Here is a 24,161-nt window from a genome sequence, read left to right as displayed (position 1 = left end):
GGGCCGCTGGGCTTTTACCCGAGGGCATGATGCCTGCTTCCGGGGGTGCTGGGCCTGGCCTGGTGCTCCGGGGGTAGGCATCATGACACATTCATAAGAAATCTCCCTCCAATGGAAATGTTAATATTAAATACATATCACTTCAGACAACTTACTGACAGGTAACGTTTTGACAGACATGTTTTGAGTTTTTTTAAAAACGTAATTGTAGAGGCTGGTTATTTTATTTAATTATAAAACGCCAAGACTAAATGCATAAAATCTTGGCATAGTTAAGGTGGGTTCACAAAATGAAAGTTGTGAAAGAGTATGAATGCCGATGATGAAAATTACATGTTCATGGGCAAAGAGGCACATGTTATCGCAATTGGGAGGCAATGTAAAATCACTTCCATGGTAATTTAATCTCAACCATTGAGGAGGATAAGTATTTAAATAACCAAATAGTAACGCCTCCAAGGTTAGTAAAGCTGTTCTTTGAAGTATGACCATTTTTCTGAATTCAGAATTTTATAAAAACACCAATATTAACGTTTAAAAGAAGACAACCTGTCCTTGTTTATCTACACACCACATATGCATCACCTGGAACCCATTGCGCATGGTTTTGACACCAGAATTGAAAAAATGGATAATGCATGTGAACATATTCACTGAGTCAAACAGCTTTTAAAGTCTAACCTAAACAGATTTACAACTTCAACTGTAATACCCCGCTATCTTACCTTTTTGGAGCATAAATAGACATTCGGCGTTCTGCCAGGTATTGGAATTCCTGCCTTGGCCAGCTTTATAAAATACTTTTGAACCCTGCTTGCAACCTAAACAAAAATAAAGACAGTCTTATTGAAAATAAGCAAATCAATTTCTCTGAGCATTTATTATTGCTTTCATTTTGTTTTGATAATAACAAAAAAGTCAAAAGGTTTTATTTCGAATGCTGAAAAAAGGTCATGCATCCCACAAAGGTTTTCAAATATCAATGAATATTCCAAAACTGAAACATGCAATTTGAGTAATCAGTTTGGCACTTGCAAAAACGAGTGGGATTTCTTGGTGGATAGATGCCTCCTGCTACTGGGAGTTGTTTAAGTACACAGAAGGCTGAGTACTGTTCCAAATGCTGTTACTCTACAGGGCTTCAAAGGCTAATTTTTCTCTCACCTATTAGTAGAACATTTGTAGAATGTAGGATAAGCTTACAGAGCGGAGTGGGACAGTGCACGATAGAGTGAGAGACTCACATTGAATAAGTGGCTGTACAGACAGGTTTATTGTAAAAACACTGGATGTATACAATTCACTGATAGTTTAAGTACAGCGAAAAGCAGTGTTCTTTTGTGACAACTCTAAGTCTCTAGCGTGAAGCGTCCAACTGTGCGTAAACATTATGGTTAGAGCCAATTGGTGGCCCAAGAGGCTCATCAGGAATCAACCCCTCCCATCCTCAAATAAGCACTATGGTCTATCCCGATTGGCTCCTCTTCCTCACTGCAGCACCTAGGAGTCGATTCGAGCTCTTGCGAGTAGGCCAGATTCTGGAACTCTGTGCAGACAGCCTACACAAAACACACACCACTAATTCAGGAGCATGGTGTTCACGAGCCAAAAAGAGGGATAGAAAAGAGAATGAGAATATGGAGTCTAGACTCGGCAGTGGTGAGGTGATGACAGAGCTGTAGCTAGAGTGAGACAAGCCATCCACTTCCAGCAGGATACCAGGGTCATGTGTGTCAACCGAGAGGGGAGTAGCAAGGGAAGAACTGTGGGGGTGAAGGGACGTAAACAAGGTGGGATATGCTGGAAACCGATCACTGACTTATAACGAACAATTATTTGTGCAAAAAATGCCGAATTTATGTTAAATTAAGAAGTAAACAAGTGTTGTGTCCAGATAAGACTATACAGATTTAAAACTCATCCTAAATGTCCACTTCTAGTTTTGCCAATTTTTTGATGTTCCAATGAATAATGTTCATGGCCTGTGCCTGGGCTGCCTACTTCCTTTATGGGTGGGGCGATGAATAACTTTAATACGATCGGTCCCCTTGTGTAATGGTGTGATGCTGGAAATGCATCAGAGGGACAGGGCCTCCATATCCTTGTCCTTTACTGCCTTTTATTGTGTGTTATGTCGTGTTTTCCGTGCAGGAATTCATGTGGGACTCCTGGCGGTGCAGCTCTCTTTTGGTTTGGTGTACAGACCCATGGGATACCCTTATGGCACCCGTGGGTGGGGGTACAACCCTGTGCCCCTAAGGTATGTTTTGGGCACCTGTGTGTGGCCCACAGAGCAGGGTATGGGCCGGTGGCAGCTCCATGCTGAATTTGACAGGTGCTCCGAGTATCCTCCATTTTGGGATACCCAGGCCCTGCCGTTGGAATCAGTTGATTCCTGATAGGAAACAAGATTGCCCCTGTGGCCTCTTGCTTTCTATTGGCTGTTACCTTGTTTTCCCCAAAGTCCTGGGAAGCCCTGACTCTGTCCCTTCCCCCTGACAGGCTGTTGGGTGGAAGTTCCATATAAAGTCCAGGCCAGACTGGCTGGAGCCTTCCCAGTGACTGTATTTACATGTTGTGGGTACACCCTGTGGGTGGGACCTGGGTGGAGTGTGTGACGAATACGCATTCCGTGTTGTGGATGTCTAGTATCTGGTATTCAATACAATGACTGAGACAGCCCTGCACGAAACTGGTATGAATACAGTGTAGAGTGTTGAATGGCTGAGTATTTGTCCCAATACACAAATTGTTGTGAGCGTCTGGAGAGAAGTGAATGGCCTAAATGCACTATGCACTTGATTGGATGCCTGCCTGCAAGAATGCCCTTCTGACCGATTGGTTGCCTGAGTGTGACCCAGCAGAATGAATGGGAGAATGATAGTATATCTCGGGGCCTCTCACTGCTAGAATTCAAGTTCAGAAGCTGAAGAGAGACTGGAGTTGAAACTGTAGCTTAACCTTGAAGCCCTGCTGGAAGACGAGTCTTGATGCTGCTCTATTTCATCAATCTGAAACCTGGTGTGTGTCCAAGGACTGACCCAGAGAGGACCTGGTAAGGCGCCCTCTTCCCGAGCTACGAGGGACCATCGTGCACCATCTGATCTTTGCCAAAGCTCCCTGGTAGACAGACCTAAGACAGGCTGCCGACCGGAGACAGGGACCGCCGCGGAATCACATGGAGAAGCACCCAGACACTGTTGTCCATCGTCGACGACCGCTGTTGCCGACCGGAGCCGCCGTGCTCCCTTTGCCTAAGTAACATTTGATGCAAGGATGCTCTCGCCTGCACCGTCGACCGCTTTGTCCCGCCGGAGAAAGTCGAGGCCGCCGACACACTGAGGAGCATCTGCCGGTGGGTTTCCCCGCCACGTGACGACCGTAGAGACGCCGGACGACTCGACACCCTTGCTGGGCCACAGTTCTTCACAATCTCTTTGCGGCCCTGAACTATCGTCATCGAGGTGCCCCACACGACTCTTCTTTGCAGGACGCCAACGCTCCGTCGTCGCCGAGCACCGCTAGGAACGAAGCTGCCACCTCGCCATCATCGCCCCTTTTTCCTCGTGGGTTCTCCACGATCCGTGGCTCTTGCCTTAAAGGTAGCCGTTCAAGAAGGATCAGTTGATGACCCGACAACGAACTCTGCTATTCCAGGTACATTGGGGTTGTAGAACTATTTTAGAAGGAAATAAGACTCTTTTGAACAATATATGGACTGGGCTGGTATGATATATCTTTATTTACAGGTTGCCCAGATTGGGGGGGGGGGGTCTCCACACAAAATTATGCGTAGTTGGTAGGGGTCAATATTTTGCCAATTGTTCTAACCAACTGCCTTCCTCCTATATCTATTGTTAGTTACTTTTATTCCTTGATCTGTGTGACATTTGACCAGAGTATAGTTGATGCACTTTAATGAGATCTGATAATTGTGGTACCACTTTAGAACTGTATATATTTGCCATTGTAGATTTTCTGAGCACAAAGTGAGTTATTGTGATAGTGTACATAACCTTGAATATGAATTATATAAAGACTGTTTTAACTAATACAGTGCGTGGACATTCCTTTGTGGGGGCTTGGGGACTACACTGTACTTAAGAACCGGCCTGCATCACCTCCTCAGAAGCTAGGCCTTGATTGCTCGTCCATTGCTACCTTATAGAGAATCTTGGCTGGGGTCCTCCCTGCCTCTCCTCTACCATATAGAGAGCAGAAGTACAGACCCCCCTCCAGTCTTTACGCTGATGGCAGCGGTTGGATGCTTATGGTTTTAAGAATTAGTGCATAACCGTGCCACTTACAAAATATCTGCACTTTGTTAAATTGAGGTTTAGTTGTGTACAAGATAACTGCATTACAAGAAATGGCGTCTATTGCAAAGGGTAAATTGACTAGGATGAGCTTAGAGGCTCTCCAGAGTGCTTGTGAAGCCAGGGAATTAGACTTTGTGGATACGTCTAGGGCTGAGCTGAAGGTGCCCTGGTGGACTACCAGACTGATGGTGTAAATCCTGAAGGGGAGGGGGGGGGGTGATGCAACCAATGAGGACTCTGCCCCAGGGTTTTTGCTGAATCTGATTCTGGGAATGCCACCATTCCAACTGCCTCTGTTCCAAACCCCAGCAGTGCTCTTCAGAAGGAAACCCAGAAGATTGAACTTTTAAAATTGGAGCTACAACGGGAACAGTTAGCCTTTCAATACAAAAAGTAGGCAACAGAAGCTGAATTGAAGAAAGAGGAGTTGGCACAGCAAGTGATACTCAAAGATAGGGACCCTGAGCACCAAAGAATCCAGCTAGAGAAAGCAAGAGTGGAGACTTCAGCTAAACCAGTTGAGAGTGGCCGGTCTCCAGCCATCAAGTTTATGAAAGATTTGGTTAGTGTGTTTGTGGAGGGTTCTGGTATCCTCCAGTGGATTGAAGCGTTTGAAATGGCTTGTGCAATTCATGATGTTGATAAGAGAGATTGTTAAGCAGAGTGCCTCAGACTCTCACTTTAATGAGATCTGAGAATTGTGGTACCACTTTAGAACTGTATATATTTGCCATTGTAGAGTTTGAGCACAAAGTGAGTTATTGTGATAGTGTACATAACCTTGAATATTAATTATATAAAGACTGTTTTAACTAATACAGTGTGTAGACATTCCTTTGTGGGGGCTTGGGGACTACACTGTACTTAAGAACCAGCCTGCATCACCTCCCGAGAAGCTAGGCCTTGATTGCTTGTCCATTGCTACCTTATAGAGAATCTTGCCTGGGGTCCTCTGTGCCTCTCCTCTACCATATAGAGAGCAGAATTACAGACCCCCTCTCCAGTCTTTACAAATGGGCACATACTAGCTAATAGAAAGCTGAGTGCAAAACAGCCCAGAGGAACTCCCCTACAGCTATGAATATTTAAAAGCTTTCCATCCATCAGTTCTTATGTATGGCATACATTACTCACCGTAATCGTATTTCTGATGATTGTATCTGTTTAGATTCACATGCTGTCCCTATAGTCCCACATTAGTGGTAATCACAGAATATTGCATCTTTATTTCGAATATCAAAAAGGGACTTCAACTTGGGCGTTACTAACATTATCTCTAAGGTGACAAGTAGTCTAGTGCACCCCAACTCCATCACATGTCGAGGTCCCACTGGTTATTTTTGTTCTTCCGCGAGGGAGCCCTACAAAATGCATGAGTGTGTACAGAAGAAAGAAGATGTAAGATGTCTATGTTCCTTCTACTTCAGGAGGGGAGGGGAGGATGGGTGGGAGTATGTGAATATAAGCAGATAGAATCATCAAAAATACGATCACAGTGAGTAATGTATGTCTTCTGATGCTTATGAATCTGCTTAATATCACATGCTGTGCAGACCAGCAAGCAATACCAGGAGATGGTGGTGGGAAGTGTGAAGAAACAGTAACAAAGATGCCTTAGCACTGCTTGTCCCACCTGAGAATCAGACTTCGAGAGTGGGTCTAAACAGTAATATTGAGTGAAGGTGTGAACAGAACTCCAGGTAGATGCTTTGCAAATAGAATTAATAGGAACATTTGCAATATTTGCAATAGGCCATAGTAGCTCCTGTGCCCCTAGTAGAGTGAGCTCTAGGTGTAAAGGGTAAGTATCTTTTGGAAACGGAGTAACACAGTGTGGCGTATTTAACAATCCATTTGGAAATAGCTAATTTAGAGACATGGTCTCCTTCTATACCACCTGCCATAGAGACAAAGAACTGAGTTGTCTTTCTTAGTGGTTTAGTCTTTTGAAGGTAGTATACTATTGCTCTCCTAACATCTAGTGTATGGAGGTTTCTTTCAGCAGAGTTAGTTGGATTCTGAAAGAAAGGAGGAAGTTCGATGGATTGGTTTACGTGGAACTTTGAAATGAATTTAGGCGCAAAACATGGGTGTGTGCGCAGTACCATCATGTCTTTGTAAATAGTCAAAAATGGGTCTTGAACTGAGAGGGCCTGCAGTAATGATATGATATGGCATTTAAAATGCGCCTGTACACAAGTTTTTCTAGGCGCGACAAGACAAGGAAGTGGAAACAAGGGAGGACAAAATAACAATCTTACTAGGCTTTGTGTCATTCAGATCTCACAGTGAAGAGGGAAGGGAGAATTGCCGGGGGGAGGGGAAGGGGGAAATGCAGTTAACTCACAAGTGCAGCCAGCGGGTGGCTCATAAGGTCTTGAGTTGCTTCTGGGACCGGGCGGTGGTTCGCTCAAGTTTGAGAAAGGCAGGGAGGCTGTTCCAGAGGGAGGCCCCAGCCGAGGACATAGATCTGCCCCAACTCTCTACTTGGAGAAGCGTCTGACCCTCAGAGAGTTGGAGGTGAATGAGCGGAGAGCTTGAGAATGAAGATACTTTGGAGAGAAAGTTGAAGGTAGAGAGGTCCCAGGCACCAGAAAGCCTTGTGAACAATGCAGAGGGTCTTGAAGTTGATCATTGCAGCCACAGGGAGCCAGTGAAGAGATTTCAGAGCTGGAGATACACGATCCCTGGGCTTGAGGCCAAGGACAAGTCTTGCAGTCCTGTTCTGGATAAGTTGTAAAGGTCAAAGAGTAGTAGGAGGAATATTTAGAAAGTGGCTGTTGCAATAGTAAAGCCTAGAGAGGAGTTCACTAACCGTCCTTATAGAAGTAATGGCCACTAAAAAAGGCAGTTTTATAGGTGAGGGCTTTAAGACTAGCCATATGCATTGGCTCAAAAGGAGGTCCCATTAATCTTGTGAGAACAACATTCAAGTCCCATGCGGGATTTGGGTTGGAAATAGGAGGGTGAAGTCTTTTTACCCCTTCCTTGAATGTCTTAATTACAGGGATATTCCACCATGAAACCTTGCTCTGCAATGTAGTAAATGCAGAGAGGGAGGAGAAGTGGACCTTCAGAAAGTTGAAAACAAGTCCTGAATCTAATAGGTGTGTTAGATAAAGGACTATTTTTTTTTTATTTAAAAAGTTGTTTATAGTCTGTATACAAAGGTTACAACTTTTACAACATATACATGTTTCCATTAACTTAAAACACTCTTTTACATAATTCATTCACTTTGAATTACAATGACATCCACTTTAATCATCTAATCTTACGATTGCAAGTTGGCTCACTTACATTTTAAAACCAAAACTCAATATACTACTCAGACGAACAAGTTACTTCTTTCTTTCGACGGGATGTTCCTCCGACGTATTCCTTATCTTTGATAATACGTTTCCAGCTTGCTGGCCTCAAATTTTTTCTGTAGAGGGCGCTGCGCGTCGACGTCCGCCGAGTCGATGTCCCTCCACGGCCACCGTATCGGCGCCGACGTCACCATGCCCAAAAATAGCCACGCGCGGCGTCCGTTGCTCACTTCCGTTTTGTAGCATGAGAAAAGTCATGCCTGAATTGGTAATTGACCTTGAAGGATCGTAAGCTGCAACCACAAGGGAAGTATTACTGCGGGGATGGATGGGAGGGGCGATAAGGAATACGTCGGAGGAACATCCCGTCGAAAGAACGTTACAAGGTAAGAAGTAACTTGTTCTTCGAAGGAATTGTGTCCTCCGACGTAGTCCTTGTCTCTGATAGACTCCCATAGCAGTGGCATGCAATTGGAGGTGAGAGTAAGAATGCTATGTATCCCTTTAGGGATGGACCGAATGTAATACGGCCTTGCCAAATCGGGTCTCTTGACTAGTGGAGGAATCCAGGTTGTAAAATTTTGTGAATGTATGTGCGGACGACCATGTGGCAGCCGCACATATGTCTCTCACCGGTACCCCTCTTTGGAGAGCCGAAGAGGCTGCGATACCCCTGGTTGAATGAGCCCTAAGATTTTGGGGTGGCTCTTTCCCTGCCAGTTTGTAACATTCCAGAATGGCCAAAATAATCCACCTGGAAATGGTTTGTTTTGTTATGGGTAGTCCCAACTTGTGACCTGAGTATCCTACAAACAGTTGGTCTGCTTGCCTGATCCTAGCCATTCTGCTGATGTAAAAGCTGAGAGCTCGCCTTGGGTCCAGCCTATGTAGCCTTTCTTCCTCTTTCCCCGGATGAGGAGGAGGGTAGAACGAAGGTAAGGTAATTTTCTGAGTAATATGAAATTCAGAAACCACCTTTGGGAGGAAATTAGGCTTCACCTGTAGGACAACTTTGTCCTTGTGGAAAATTGTATGTGGGGGTTTACAGGAGAGAGCTTGTAGCTCGCTCACCCTCCTAGCAGATGTTAGTGCTACCAATAGGACAGTTTTAAGCATGAGAAATCTCAGCGAACAAGAGTGAAGTGGTTCGAATGGAGTGCCCATTAGGAAGTGTAAGACTAAATTTAAGTCACATAAGGTAACTTGGAATGGTTTTGGAGGATAAACATTAGTTAATCCCTTGAGAAATGGTATCACTAGAGGTAGTTTGAAATACGATGGTTCCTCCGCAGTACGCTTGAAGATTGAAAGCGCTGCAAGATAGCCTTTTACAGTGCCAACTTGAAGGCCTGAGTTTGCCAAGTAGAGTAGAAAGGATAACACCGTTGGTGTACCACATGAAAAAGGGTTGATATTCCCTTCTCTACACCAGCTGCAAAATTTGTTCCAACGGCAGCGGTCTAAAGACTTTGTTGCTGGCCTTCTGGACGAAAGCAACACCTCCATGACGTCATCAGGGAGATCCCAATCCTTGTACCTCACCCTTTCAGAAGCCAAGCATGAAGGTTGAGGGTTCTGATGTCTGGGTGGAGAACCTGACCCCCCTTCTGCGAGAGAAGATTCTCTTTGAGTGGAAGACGGATTGGAGGGCAGATGGACATATCTAGAAGGCCCAGGTACCACGTTCTCCTGGCCCAGTCCGGGGCAATTAGGATCATGGTTTTCTGGAATCTTCTCAACCTCCTGATCATTTGAGGAATAACAGGGACTGGTGGAAACGCGTAAAGGAGTGGAAACTCCCAGTCCACTACGAACTTGTCTCCTAGAGCTCCCCTCGGGGGAAATTTCCTTGAACAGAACAGATCGCACTTCTTGTTGGTGCTTTTGGCGAACAGATCCACCTGAGGGGTTCCGCAAAGGGCGAAGATCTCTTGAAGGACTTCCTGAGCTAGCTCCCACTCGTGGGAGACTGTGCTCTGCCTGCTCAGAGCGTCCGCTGTCAAGTTCTTCTCTCCGGCTAGGTGGACTGCCGATAGAGAGATTCCTTCTCGAATTGCCCAAAGCCAGAGCTGCATTGCCTCTCTGCACAGTGGCAGTGACCCTACGCCTCTTTTGTTGAGGTAGTGCATGGCCACCGTGTTGTCCGTCATTATCAGGACATTTCTCCCCTGTACTGATGGCAGGAAAGCTTTCAGCGCTAGTCTGATCGCTCTCAGCTCCAATAGGTTGATGTGTAGTCTGGACTCCGATGGAGACCAACGACCGCTGATGGTCAAGTTGTTGGCATGGGCTCCCCACCCCGTGAGTGAGGCGTCTGTGACTACTATTATCTCCGGCCAGGGTTGCCAAAACAGTTCTCCTTTTAAGATGTTCTCTGGATAGGCCCACCATTGAAGGTTGTGGGCTACTTTGTCCGGAATCCGGAGGAGATCTGTCATTCTCCCTGTTGCGACCACTGAGTTCTCAGTGCCCACTGAAGAGATCTCATTCTCAGGCGAGCCTCTGGCACAAGGAAGATGCAGGATGCCATAAGGCCTAGCAACCTCAAAAAGTCGAAGGCTGGGAGACGTTGGGCATTTTGAAACTTGTTGACCATCTGCAGAATATCTTGAGCCCTCACCTCTGATGGCGAGGCTTTTCCCAGGGAAGTGTCCAGGACCGCTCCACTGTCCACTAGTGCCGGTATGTTCTGTAGCAGACGATCACCGAAGGAGAAAGAGACCAAGAGTACCACCATATGAGAATCGGTCTGACTAGTACAGAAGGAGGAGTAAGAGGTTTGTGAGGAACCCTGTTTAGGTGTTGGTTCCCGTACCGTGGTTCCCCTTACGGCCGGGAGCTGGCATTTCCCGAACGCCGAGGTGGTGTAGTTGGGCAATCTTGTACCGTGTGGTTATTTGAACCACAGTACATACAAAGACCCAAGGTCCTCCTCCGGTTTCTCTCTTCAGGAGTCAAGGGGCCTCGAGCTGTTGAACCCAATTGCATCGGTTCATCATTGGACTGAGGACGAGAAGAAGAAGGAGAGAACGTAGTTTGTGTATTCCTTCCCTTTTTTCTCTCCATTACTCTTTCCTTCATACGGTAATCTATTTGCATTACCAATGGGATTAATTCAGTTAGTGTAGAGGGGCGAGGGACCCGAGACACCTCGTCTTTGAGATCTTCAGATAAACCTCTTCTGAAGAGTGTGACCGGAGCGTCATCTGACCAAGTGGTTTCGCTTGCCATCTGTTTGAATTTGGTTATGTAAGCCAAAATATCTAAACGTCCTTGTTTTAGGTCAAGGAGGTGTTCTTGTGACGCTACACGAATCTCTTGGCGGCCAAACATGGTACGGATGCTATTGCAAAATGCTGTATGAGAGTCTAAAATAGGGTTATTGTTTGTGACTAAAGGTGTTGCCCAAGCCAATGCTGGTCCAGTCATTTGTGAGACCATATATCCCACACGATGTCTATCAGTATGAAAATAAGCTGCTTTAAAGGCAAATTGCACAGAGCAGGAGTCCAAGAACTCCTTAACCTTATGCGGGTTACCATCAAATTGTCCTCCTGGTAAGGGTCCTGGAGGAACGTCTGAGCAGTGTGGGATACGAGGGGCTGCAGCCTGTTGGGCCGTTTGCTGTTGGAGCTGTTTTAAGGAGGCATTCTCATGCTTTAACTGCTGTACTTCTGTAGTTAGGGATTGAACAGCAGCAATCAGCTGTTGAATTTGTTGCTGATCCATGACTTGTGATTCCTATGTTTCTACCCAGAGTACTAGGAACAAAAGATAACACGGGCGTTGCTAACTGTTAACTGTTTTGTAAAGACAACAAAATTGTTCCGAAATACACTGGGAAGAAACAAAAAACCACCTACCTGGGGATTTATATGGTGAACAGATGTCTGAAGAAACCCTGGTGGATCTTCGAAGAATAGGAGAAATCCCCCTCAGAACTCCTCAAAGGACCTGCAAAAGCTTGTCCTTCGTGAAACTCTGAGGAAAAACCCTCGTGGGGGATAAAACCCTGGAAGAGCTACTGGTGGGCGTTGTCTTCCTGTGGAGACCCGGTGAGAGCTGGTCTGGGTATTCTTTCTGGCTGTTTTAGACGAGAGGCCTTTGAAACTAAATATAGTGGGTAAAAATGAACACAGTTATTCCTGAAAGTAAGGAAAGGAGAAGTTCCTATATAGGGTTCTAAGAGCTTACCATGAGCTAAACATGAAGAGAGCGGAGAGGTAAGGAATCTCTGTCGTGTTGCAAAAGTAAGAGGGCACTATGATGAGGGAAAGAAAAGACCCGTAAGATTTAGGGTGGATGTATCTAGTTCTATAAGAGAAGGATGAACTAGGAGAAAGCCTACCCTTTTACTTCCAAGTCCTTTTGAGCCAGCTTGAGTGGATGAGGAAAATCTGGAGGTTCCCAACAAGGTATTGCTATAAAGGAAGGGTGAGGAGTTAGAAACAGAAGTCCGATAGCCGGGAGTCATTGAAGAAGTAAGATGAAAAGTAGATTAGTACCTAGAGACTCCCTGGAGGGAGGTATGGAGGAGATTCCGGGTCTAAGCGTGCTTAGAAGTAGAATCGATCCCAGAAATGCCGGAAATGAAAATGAAAGGTTCCGTAAAGCCTTCTGAAATAAAAGGGAGGAATGGAGAACAAGAAGGTGAGTAAAGTAGACAAAAAATGGTTGAGAGGAAATGTCTTCGTAATCCTAGTGAGGCGAACTTACGAAGTGTGTGCCGGCTCGTGAGAGAGTAGCAACGCATCTTCCTTCTGTTGTTGCTGGATTATAAGGGAGTGAACAGGAAGTGATGGTGGAAGGTTGCAAGGCTTCCTGGGAATTAACAACTAGCCTGCATTGTACGCTAGCGATGGTAACCGCTGTGGCGGCCATCTTGAAATCAGTCTCAACTAGACTGTGGAGTAGACGATTTCCTAGTGCAGAAGTGGCGGCCATGTTGGAAATAGGTCGGAAGGCGAAATGCACATTAGAAACCATCACACCGTGATGGTATCATCTGTGACTTCTTTAAATTGAGGGAGAAGCCCAGTTTGTGAAGGAAGTGGCAGACATAATCTAGCTGGGTCTGAGCTTGTTCCGAAGATACAGCCCTGATCAGCCAATAGTCTAAGTAGGGGTAGACGTGGATCCCTTCCCTCCTTAGACTCGCAGCCACTACCGGCATTAGCTTGGTGAAAACCCTCAGGGCGGAGGTCAGGTATTTCCTGTGTTTGGGATGGATTGGCACATGGAAATAAGCATTCCGAAGGTCCAGAGATACCAGCCAGTCCTGGAGCTGGAGGGCCTGAAGGATCTCAGAGAGAGTTACCATCTTGAACTTGTCCTTCCTGAGGAACTTGTTCAATTCTCGTAAGTCCAGGATGGGTCTCAGTCCTCAGTCCTTCTTTGGTATAAGAAAGTAGGGGAAGTACCAGCCCTTGTTCCTGTCCGCTACAGGTACCGGTTCTATGGCACCTTTCTCTAGCAGGTCTACAATTTCCTGCAAGAGGAGCGGATCTGGAACTTTTAGAGAGCTGTTCCCCGGTGGATGACTCTGAGGGATGTGTAGAAAGGGTAGGCAGTAGCCCTGGGCAACTGTCTCCAATGCCCAAGCATCTGACGTTATAGCCTGCCATTCCGTCAGATGGTGAGTTAACCTGCCCCCTACAGGTGTCTTGTGTGGAAAGACCTCAGAGTGGTTTGGGGGTGGCTGAAGCAGATGCCTAGGGTAAAGAGGCACCTGCTGCTGCTGCGGCGGCCTTAGTACCTTTGACCCGTCCACCTCGGGTGGAACTCGTTTGGCCTCTTGGAGCCGGCTGTCCTCTGCCTTTCCCGAATGCGGAATAATAGCGAAAGGACTTTCCTCTCCCAGAGGTTCCTGAGGGGCGAAAAGGAGTTTGGCGGTTAGCAGCTCCTAAAGATTTTGCTGCTGCTTTAGATGTCTGCAACTTTTCCAGACTGTCATCAGCCTTTTTTCCGAATAATGAAGAGCCGTCAAAGGGCATATTCAAAAGTCTGGCCTGTACACCTGGAGCAAAGCCAGACTTTCGCAGCCACGCATGCCTGCGGATTGTTGTACTTGCCGCCATGGCCCTGCTGATAATGCCAGTGGAATCGATGCCAGTTTGAAGTGACTCGCACATGGCATCCTTGCCATCTTTAATAATGTTAAGGAAGGCTTCCTTTTCCTCTCCTTCGGGTATGCAGTCAACCGCTGATGAAGCACACTCCCACAGTGTGTGACAGAACCTGGCGAGCGTACAGGTGGCGGTGATGGACTTCAACGCCATACTACAAGCAGAGAAGACTTTCTTTGCCATAGAATCGTACCTCTTGTCATCTCTATCCTGTGTGACAGTAGGGTAAGCGGTCCTGCTGCTTGATGAAGTTGCCGCTTGGACCACCAGACTCTCTGGAGTCGGGTGTTTCGATAAGTATTCAGGGTCAGCAGCAGCTACCCTATACTTGGCTGATAATCTTTTGTTGACAGCAGGGATAACTTCAGGAGTTTCCCAGTTAGATGCAATTTTTCTTTGTAAGGCTGTATGGAAGGTGACCACAGGATCCTCCTGTGGACCTTTGTCTAATATGTCTGTCAGGTAATCCTGTTGAAAAACAGGCAAAGGCGCAGACCAAACCATGAATTCAATAATTCTTGCCATCAGGGTTCTATAGGGTGTTTCGGCATGTTCCCCTGGGTCTGGCATAAAAAAATCCACTTTCGGGGAAGTATCCAGCCCACTTGCCTCATGTAATGACTCCTGTAGATCTTTCAACCTTCTTTCCTCAGAGGTAAAATCCTCTGAAACAGGTAGTGTGGTCCTCTGCAACTCAAAGGTTTCCTGGTCAGAATCTTCCCCTTCTTCATAAATTGAAGATAATCCAGGGTACTCTGACCTCTGAAATGGTATAAAACCCATTTCTAAGGCAGAAGGAGCCAGATTCGTCATTATTAGGCGAGAAAACGCTGATGTCGTCGACGCCGATGTGACAGGCTTCGAAGGCGCCGAAAACGGCGTCGAGAAAACCGGAAGAGGCCTCGAAGAACTCGAGAAGATCGGGATCCTACTTGAGGACATCGACGACAGTCTCAGCGTTGTGCCGGAGGCTCTTGGAATCACTATTGGCTGTGGAGTAGCCGTGATATTCTCTTTCATCGGCGTCTATGTCGGCGTCGAGTCGATCGACCGATGCGTCGAAGAACCCTTCGACAACGGCGTCGATGGCGCCGATCCATGCGTCGAAGGAATCTTCGACGACGGCGTTGAAGACGGTGCCTTCTTACCCGATGGCCCATGGCGCTCCCGGGTGGAATGTTTCGCCGGGTGCTGCGACTCGCAGCGTTTTGATTTTTTGGGTTTTTCACCTGGGGTATCACCCTCAGCTGTCTTCGAGGGGGACGAGGCCGCTTTCTCGAAGACGCTTAACATTTTCTTCCTGAATTCCTCCCACTCAGCCTGAGAGCTGTGTTTTGTGGGGCAGGAGACCCTTTCTGGGGAAACGGAAGACAACGAGGAAGGGGATCTTCGACATCTCTTCTTTGAGTGTCTTGATCTTGACGAATGGTGGGAGCTACTTCGAGATCTAGAATGGGAATGTTTGACCGTGAGGAGACGAATGCCTCGACCGAAGAAACTTTCGAGGAGGTTTTGACTGACTTACCTCTCTCGAGCTTCCCCTTGCGCTCCTTCAAGGCTTTGGCCGTCATGGACATGCAGTCCTCACACTCCGAACAATGGTTCTCGGCTCCCAAGCGCCACAAGAAGATCCTGTGTGGATCCGTTAGCTACATTTTTTTACCTCAGTCTCGACATTTTTTGAAGCCGGATCGCAGCGTTGTCGGTTCCGATGAAGATGCCATCGAGAACGAGTTGGTATATTTCGAGTAGATGTAGATTAGATTATCTGACTGAACTGAGCAACGATGTTCCGAGGCCCCACGAAGCGTGGAAAAACGGAACTGAGCAACGGGCGCCGCGCATGGCTATTTATGGGCATGGTGACGTCGGCGCCGATACGGTGGCCGTCGAGGGACATCGACTCGGCGGCCGTCGACGCACAGCTCCCTCTACAGAAAAAATTCCCGAGGCCAGCAAGCTGGAAACCCCTAGTCCTTGCTCCCAGTGTATACTCTGTATAAGTGATATACGTTTTGTGTAAGTCCAACGTCATCGACCAATCCCAATCATATAATTTTAGTTTAGTTTTAAGTACACCTATTTTAAAATCTTCAATTGATTCATCAATATTTACTAGGATTTTATTCATTTGATCTTGAAAACTTTCCATTGATCGCAAGAACCAGCCATCATGAGTGTATTAAGATCCTGAAAAAGAGAATTTCTAGGCGGCACCAGTATTTTAGGATATCTTCGCCAAATCCATCTGGCAGCTAGCAAGGAAAGTCCCAATTGATGTCGTACTATGGAATTAGGCACCGAAGTGGCCAGCCCCAGAGTATGTTTCCAAAGGTTTCCCTGAATCCTATTCAGTAAGTTATCGACCTCCATTAGGTACATTTCCAAACTGAATAGTATCATAGGTTCCACTTTTAATAGGTAGAAATTAATATGAGGAAGCATTGAAAACTATTTCCTAAATATCACCATCATAGAAGCTAGAGGACCTGCTTTCGTTTTTAAAAGGCCTCCCAAGATTTATTCGCGTTTACCTCGGCCAGAGGATGACCAAGATATCGCATTGCATTCGCTCGCTCTATTCTTACCCCTGCAATATGCCAGAAGTAAGGTTTAATTCTTTTATTATTTTGGAATATGATAACTTGAGATTTAGCTGAATTAGCCACCAGATTATGCTTTGTAGCATAACCGTAAAAACTGTTTAACTTGTTTTGAAGACCATACAGAGTTTTATCAAACAAAACCATTTCATTGGCGAAACATAGCCAGTGTATTTTTATATTTTTAGCCCCCCAAAAGCTTTCAGATTCTTCATAGCACCCTGCAGAATCCCATCAAACAGATCTAAAATTGCATACATTGTGCTAGAGGCAGGATTGTAATATACACATATCAACAAGTATGAACACGGTGCACACCCAGTAGGATTAAATTCAACTACTAGGAAGCCATTAGTGGTACATACAACATGCGAGTTGTGGTTAAATGCATTACTTATTAGTATCGCCCCGCCCCCACTCCGACGGGCGTCCAGCAGGTCCCTGCAATGCTGGCACACTATAGGTGGAGTACCCATTGACATCAAACGCATTCAATACTGTTGGAGACCATATATTTTTATATCTTGTAAACCAGTTTCCCAGGTTTTCCATTCCACAGCAATTCCATGACATAAATTTACATTCCGGCTGGCTAGGGTTGTTTTTATTTAGCCGCCATATCTAATATAGAGGTCATCAGTGGCGCCAGGCAAGTAATGTTAGAAACTGCCCCTACTAGTGCGGAGATCGGAGTTATGAAATCAGCTGTCTGCAATGGGACAGTTGAAGTATTCACTGCACGTGGCAGGATTTCCTCACTTGCCGGTAATTGTTCATCCACAAAGGCATCAGCCTCTTCTATGGACTGAAGTAGACAACAACAGGCCTCGCAATTTGAAATCCTTTCTGTGTTCCCACAACAACCTTAAAAAGATTACTGATTGAGGAGCACAAATCATTGAGTGTAAAGTACGTAGCTGCGAACTACCCTTAAAAACATTCAACAAAAATGATCTATTTAGTCTCTGGGGTCACTACACCACCCCAGGATATACCTGGTGTCCCTCACAAACAGAACTTAATCTGTCTCTGCCTCAGAGTCTTTCTAAGTAATTTGTCCCTCATTTCTCACTATTTCTTTGCACTCAAGAGTTTCTGGAGCTTTGCGCCTGCTTAGCGCATCCCCCCTCACCTCTAGACAAACCCCCCCCCCCTTATTCATATTACGATTGCTTGTTATGGCCTGTGCCATATCAAGTTCGTCATCATTCTCAAACAACCCCCCCCAGCAGTTGTGTTTGCAGCTTGCTGATAAATGACCTTGCTTCTGAGAGCAGTTTAACTCGCCTTCTTTCCCACGCGAGCCTATACCTCGATTCTCCTTTGAGTTCCCTTTAGCATTATTTCCTAATTTTTGTTTTGTAGGCAAGACTAGGTTTAATAGTGCTTTGGATTACTCATTTAATTGCGTTAGGTCAATTACCAATGTATTACCCGACACATTGGATTTGTTCTTATCGTGAGACTCTTGCAGATCACTTTCTATGGGTTCTTTACATATATTTTTTTATTTTTATGCATATCTTGTGTGCCAATATTTAGTTTTTCTTTTTTTGATTTTCTCTTTTTAATGCCTTGGCCTATGCATGTTTCATTTTGCGAGAGAAAAAGATTGTATTAGATTCCTCTCGCTCATGGGCATCCGACACAGCGCTGATTTCATTATTACATTGCTCTCTGGCTACTTGTCGTGTCATGCTATTGACAGCATTCTCTTCTTGTGTGGCCACAGCATTCTCGATGAGTGTAACAAGGGGTGAGGGACTGTTAGGAGAACCCTCCATTATCCCCAGGCGACACGTGACCTGTGACGACCGCATATGTGCCCATCTCCCCACCTGCATTTGACCTCTGGTGTTGCGAGATAAGGTAGCGAAATACATCATCCAATTTTAGTGAATTTGCTTGAATAGCCGTTAATGTTGGGGCTAATGTATCTGGAATAGTAACATCCAACTTTACCCCATCAGCCACCACGTTTGCATAAGAACACCGCAAGATGTTTTCAATTTCACACCCTTCCACAGTTTGAGAGCTTTTATCAATCCCCCCACATTTAGCAAGAGCAAGCATTTTTAGTATACATGAGTCCAATAAACCCATTTTCTCAGGCTGACAAGTCACATGTGCTAGTATAAAGCCTTCTAGTTTACATATTTCCCCTGACAATTCTGCAATCATATCTTTTAGTGAATTCAGATTAACATGAGTTGGGTTTATCCAATAGATTTAGAATAGATGAAATTACCGGAAACGTCACATTGCCCCCCGCCCCCCCTCACACATGGGGTGCCTACTATTATCATGAATCCGTTCCGAGTCCTTATTCCTGATATCTTTCATAGATGAGTCACTGTCTTCACAATCAGATGTCACACTGTGGTGGCTATTTTCCACAAACCCCACCCCTACAGCTGTCCCTGTCGGATAGTGTGTGGGCGAGCTAATGGAGGGCCGCACTGACCTTACCGAGTGATTATTGCCATACCCTAGTGTAGGAGCACAAGACTTCTCATCTTGTAAATTGTGCAGGCATATACTCTCCACCTCAGAGGGCAGAAGCACTGCTGGCGATCTTAAATCGCAAAGAAATGCGATATCGTTTATCCCATTCATTTGCCAACGTGGGGGCCAGAATTGATACATCAGAGATACTATTAAAGGATCAACTTCGTTTGTTGAATTGCTTCCCCACAAGGTAATCTCTCTCTTTTTCAAGTGTCAAAAGCTGTGATTCACTGTTAACAAATCCTGACCTTATTTTTAGTGCACATACTGGAGTGCACAATTGCTCACCCACACCATCAATAGCTTTAATAGCCAACGATTGCAAGCTATAAAGGGACTGTGTGTGCATCCATCACTCACTCGTAGTTCATGGACTAAAGTAGGGGCAATAAGCTCTACACTGGAATTGTGAGATTGAATAGGCAGGGTTCCATTCAGTGCTGTATTCAACTTCACTTCTGAAATACTCTTACAGCTTCGTAAGCTACCAACCATTTTCAATCCGTGCTTCACCAATATTGTAAATGTATCCGTGCCACCAGAGCCTTCCCACCACAGTTATCAGCACAGTCCTAAATAATGCAACTTCTCTTTGCACAATTATTCACGACTGAGAAACACCTCACACCAGGGAACCCGCGCCTAACAAAGAAAAAACAATTTCCTACCAGATTCTAGGTGAAGATACCCCTTGGGGAGAACCCCGCTGCTCCCCCACCATCCACTCGCCGCACTGTTGAACAGTCCAACAGTGAATAGACACTTGCGGACACTTCCGGTGCGCACCCCCGGATGTTTAATAGCAATGGGTATCCAATGAACAGCAGAGGGGGCGGGACTGTCGGCGGTGCGTGGGTGTGACTAGTAGAAAGAGAATAAGACTAGAAAAGAACACTTTAGACTCTGGAATGACGTTGAGGTTACTCTAGCAAAGAGTAACACAGCGGATTACAAAAGAGTAACGCTGTATAAGACAATGCTGATATTTACACTTAAGACCAGGGCCAGATACACAAACGAAGTAGTGTGGTTTGAAGCCCACTGTGCTTCCTCTTGCCGACTGCTTACTCCAACCAGCAAGGACTTTCCAACTTGATGCGAGCCGCAGCAGAAAAGCCCAGTATCATAATCCAACACTTGCGGACACCTCTGGTGCCTAGGACTATATCTGTAGGTGAACAGTCGATAGGATTGATGTTTTTAGAATTGCACCAAATGACAAAACGTTTCCACTTATTGGAGTACCAATGTCTGGTGTTAGATTTTCATGTCTCTAAGTCCATGCATCTTCAAGGTAATTGGATATGTCCAAACTCTGACTTCAGGAGCTAAACTGCTAAATTGAGCATTTGGGGGCACGTTGTATTGTCCTCCCTAGGTCCAGTGACATGTTGTACGGGCAGGGCCATTTCTTGGGATGGAGACCGACATCCTCAGATGTGAAAACCATGGCTGTGGCTGTCAAGGCTACATTGGTAACATCATGATAAGCGTGACTCGTTCCTGGTGCATCTTGTGCACTAGTCTGTTGAGAAGGGAAATTGGGGGAAAGTCATATGCAAATCACCTGGACCATTTGTTAGATAAGATTTGATAAAATCCAACTGGTGCAGAACTTCACAAGCCTTCTCTTAGTATTAGGGACCCAACTCTTAATATAGGCCTTTACTACACAAGTCGGTAGAGTGGCTGAGCAGCCAGGCTTATCTTAGATGGGGTAATGTGAGCTGTAGAGTAGCACAATGAAATCATTTAACACAAGGCAACACTTACACACAGAGTTATATTACATTATGTACTATTTTATTTCTATATACGCAAGGTAAATTAAACATTCTTTAAAAACAGTAGCAACTGATGGTAACATTCAATGGAAGATGGAATTCAGGTAAACAAGAACAAATAATGCAGGCGAGATATGCTAAACCTGTTTCAGCACACTGAATAAAGGTCAGTATTAGCACTTATCTTTGTTCACCATTACAAAATTGGGTTTGGGAGAGAAAATGGTTAGAGTCAAAGTAGAACACATTTTCAACTGGTTCAACATGTAGTTTCTTCCAGAGAGATGTTGGCAGTCTTATCCCAGCAATAATAGTGTCAACAATGAAAATCTGTAAGGAAACAAGCACTGCCAAAGCCACAGGGTTCAGAAGAGGAGCTTTTAGGAAACCAAGACAGCCAAAGCCAATGGGACAGTTCCAGTTCTGATGCGGCTTTTCTTAGAAAATGTTAATCACAGTCAGGAATCGCAGGAGCTCAAGAAGAGCTTACCTGTTGGGAGTACAAGCTGGAAGTCTTGCAGAGGTGAGTTGAGGTCAAAATGGGTGAAAATACTACTTAGCAAGCCACGAAGCATCACAAATTACAAAATAAAAGTTATATGCCAAGCCCCAAAGTACCTTAGAATTGAAGTAGAGGTTCCAGCTGCATGCCTTCCTGATGCAGTGATACAGACCCTGGTCCTTGGTCATGGTGACGAAAGGGAGGACCAGGGCAGCGAAAGTAGGACTGCCCATGAAAAGAGCACCGAGAACCTCCCCCTCTCTGTTGAAAGGGTCTTTGAGTAATTTGTTCCCGAGTCTTCAAAGTCATGTGCTCCTTCTTTTCCGTTTCCAGCGCCTCGTCAACAGCCTTGCCGAACAGGTTGGAGTCCTCCACCGGCTTGTTGATTAATGTCGCCCGAGTCTCTGGTTTGAAACCAGAGTTTTTCAACCAGGAGTGACGCTTTAGCAGGGTGCCCTGGGCTAGTCCTTCCAGCTGTCTCTGCGGCGTCTAAAGTATTCTTGAGAATGTTATGATTCACCTGCTTACCCTAAGATACAATTGTAAACAGGTGATTACGCACCGATTCAGGGACTTCCTGTAGGCCCTCCTGCAGCAGGTTCCATTGCACATCTGAATAGCTGGCCAACAGCGTGGTGTTGTTGGCTATGCAGGTTGAGTATGCTGCCGCAGTAGTGATTCTCTTTCCCAGAGCGTACAATTTCTTCCATTCTTTGTCAGGTGGTGCCTCGCCTGTGGACAAGGGGACACCTACCCTCTTCCTTGTCGTCATGACCACCAGAGAATCCGGGGGCATGTCCCCTAATATAAAGGGGGTCAATAGGGGAAGGGCGGAAGTTTTTCCACCCGTGGGTTAACAGCTCTGGTTTGTGAGGACTTTAATAATGAAGGGGCAATGTGCCTCTTAATGAAATTTAGTAATGGGATAGCCTGGCTGGCAGGGGGCTTCTCCTTTAAAATGTCTTCTACAAAATCCGAATCTGTCACTGCCTCCAGTGTGGCAATTTGGAAGTGTTCTGCTGCCTTCTTTAGGATGGCATTAAACGCATTCTGGTCATCAACAGGTGATGCCCGACGCAATGGTGGGGAGGAGGGTGAGTCCATACATATGGCGTCGGGGTCTGGGGTATCGGTAGTGGATAGCCAAGGTTGGTTACCTACCAGCTGGTCGTCCTCCCATCCCTGGGGATGATCGGTGGGATCATCAAAGCGATCATCATCCTGAAAGTATGGGTCAATAGGAACTGCCTCTTGGTCAGTAAGGTCGAAGACCTCGTCATGAAGTAAGTCTGAAGTCCTCTGGAACTTAGCCATTGGTGTATAAGGGCTTTCTACACAAGGCCTCTTAGGAGCAAACCTTTAAGAAAAGTCTACAAGCTTTTCCAGCCTGTTCATGCAACCTTCAAACTTCACTCTGGTCCAGGGAGCAAGAGGAGTGTAGAGGAGGAAAGAGCTCTTCCTGATGATCCTGCTTCCTAGAGCGTCGGGATTTCTCAACCTGAGTCTTAGATAAAGAAAGGGGGTCTGAGTAATCCCTCTGCCCTTCCTGGTATTTCGACGTATCTTTCAATATGTCTTTAGACTTGTCCTTCTGTTTAGCTGCCGAAACGATCTTAGTGAGACTGGTGTTCGGCGTTACTGGGAGGTGTTTGGACTGTGTAGGCAGTTGCGCCGTGGGTTTTGATGAAACTGGGGCCTTAAGCGGCATCAGCACGCTCTTCTGAGGCATCTTTATGGCCGCGTGGCTTTTGGTGCTGGCGCCCTTAGTCTTAGAATGCCCAGACACATGCCGCTGCCCCGGTTGTGGGGAGGACTGCCGATCACGAGAATCGGCGGGTACCATCGAAATATCCCGACATACCCGATGACGCCTTGGATCGCTTCGACTGAACTGTCGAGGCTGTACCGGGGGTTGTGAACTTAGTGGCCTGAGTATCGGGAGCATCCCTGTCACCAGGATGTACATTCCCCATAGCATGACTTGCGTCATTCCTATGGTGACTGGGGACAGATGTCGTGGAGTGAGAACGCTCCGATGTAAGGTCATTGGCATCCGAAGTGGAGCCATGGTCGTCGCTTATCTCATCACACTCGGCGGAGGAGGAGGAGCAGCTACCCTCGGCCTGCGACATGGCGTAGGCTGCCCACAACTTTACTCAACACTCCTGAATAGTCTAAGGACGTAGGAGTTTACAGGATTTACAGGACGCCTCATCGCGATTGAGGGGAAGACACTAATTGCACCGCTGGTGCTGTTCTTTCCATGGGAATTTTCCCTTACAGGAAGGGCAACATTACTTTGTTAAACTATGCATGTTTCAATGTACCTACCTGTATTCATCGTAACCTATTGTGCCCACATGTAACCAATCGGCACCTGCACACAAATGTATTTTACATGCTGTAACCAAGCTTTGAATATCCTTATGCCTTGCGCCTGAATACCCTCGGGTCTGGAGCGCATTACAAATAATAAACTAAACTAAGCTCAGGGATTCAAAAGGGACGACAAAACCAAAGGGACAAAGAGAGGGGAAAAGGAAAGACATTCTTGAAAAGAATAGAAAACCCCCGGACCCCAGTCTCCCTACTGTATAGGCTGGCCAGAAGGCCCGGCCGCGCGGCGGACAGCATCGACCGGAGCCCCATCTGTCAAAGAATGTTCTTTCGCTGTCTTCAGCAGAGGTTCAGGAAGCAATCATCGAGGAGGGGACGATAAACTAATATGACCGGAGGTCGGGAAATATAACAATGTTGCAATTTTGTATGAGATCCGCATATAAGCTGGACAAGTGGCACAGCGAGTAGAGCGCTCGCTTTGACATCCGTGCAGAGCTTGCTAACGCAGGTTCGAATCCCGGCAGGGTCAAACTCAGCCTTTCATCCTTCCGAGGTCGATAAATGAGCACCACACACCGTGGGTAATAATAAGCAGCGCTCAGATACCTGAGGGTTCCTAGCGCTATATAAATGGCAAATTATTATTATTATAAGGCGACCAGCTAGCTG

At 46.1% G+C, this 24,161-nt stretch overlaps 1 protein-coding gene across 6 annotated transcripts in view; it reads right to left on the bottom strand.

Annotated features, from left to right (window-relative positions):
* Nucleotides 1-24,161, bottom strand: part of ZZZ3 (zinc finger ZZ-type containing 3) — a 707,971-nt gene that overhangs the window by 382,108 nt on the left and 301,702 nt on the right. For all 6 annotated transcript variants that reach the window (XM_069641671.1, XM_069641666.1, XM_069641669.1 and 3 more), the window contains exon 8: nucleotides 726-821. In XM_069641671.1, the coding sequence (XP_069497772.1) occupies nucleotides 726-821 (96 nt within the window). The remainder of the gene's footprint in view (nucleotides 1-725; nucleotides 822-24,161) is intronic.

The sequence above is a fragment of the Ambystoma mexicanum genome, chromosome 1q, assembly GCF_040938575.1.
Source record: "Ambystoma mexicanum isolate Mex_15411 chromosome 1q, UKY_AmexF1_1, whole genome shotgun sequence".
Classification (NCBI taxonomy): Eukaryota; Metazoa; Chordata; class Amphibia; order Caudata; family Ambystomatidae; genus Ambystoma; species Ambystoma mexicanum.
This window is presented reverse-complemented; position numbering and strand designations above follow the sequence as displayed.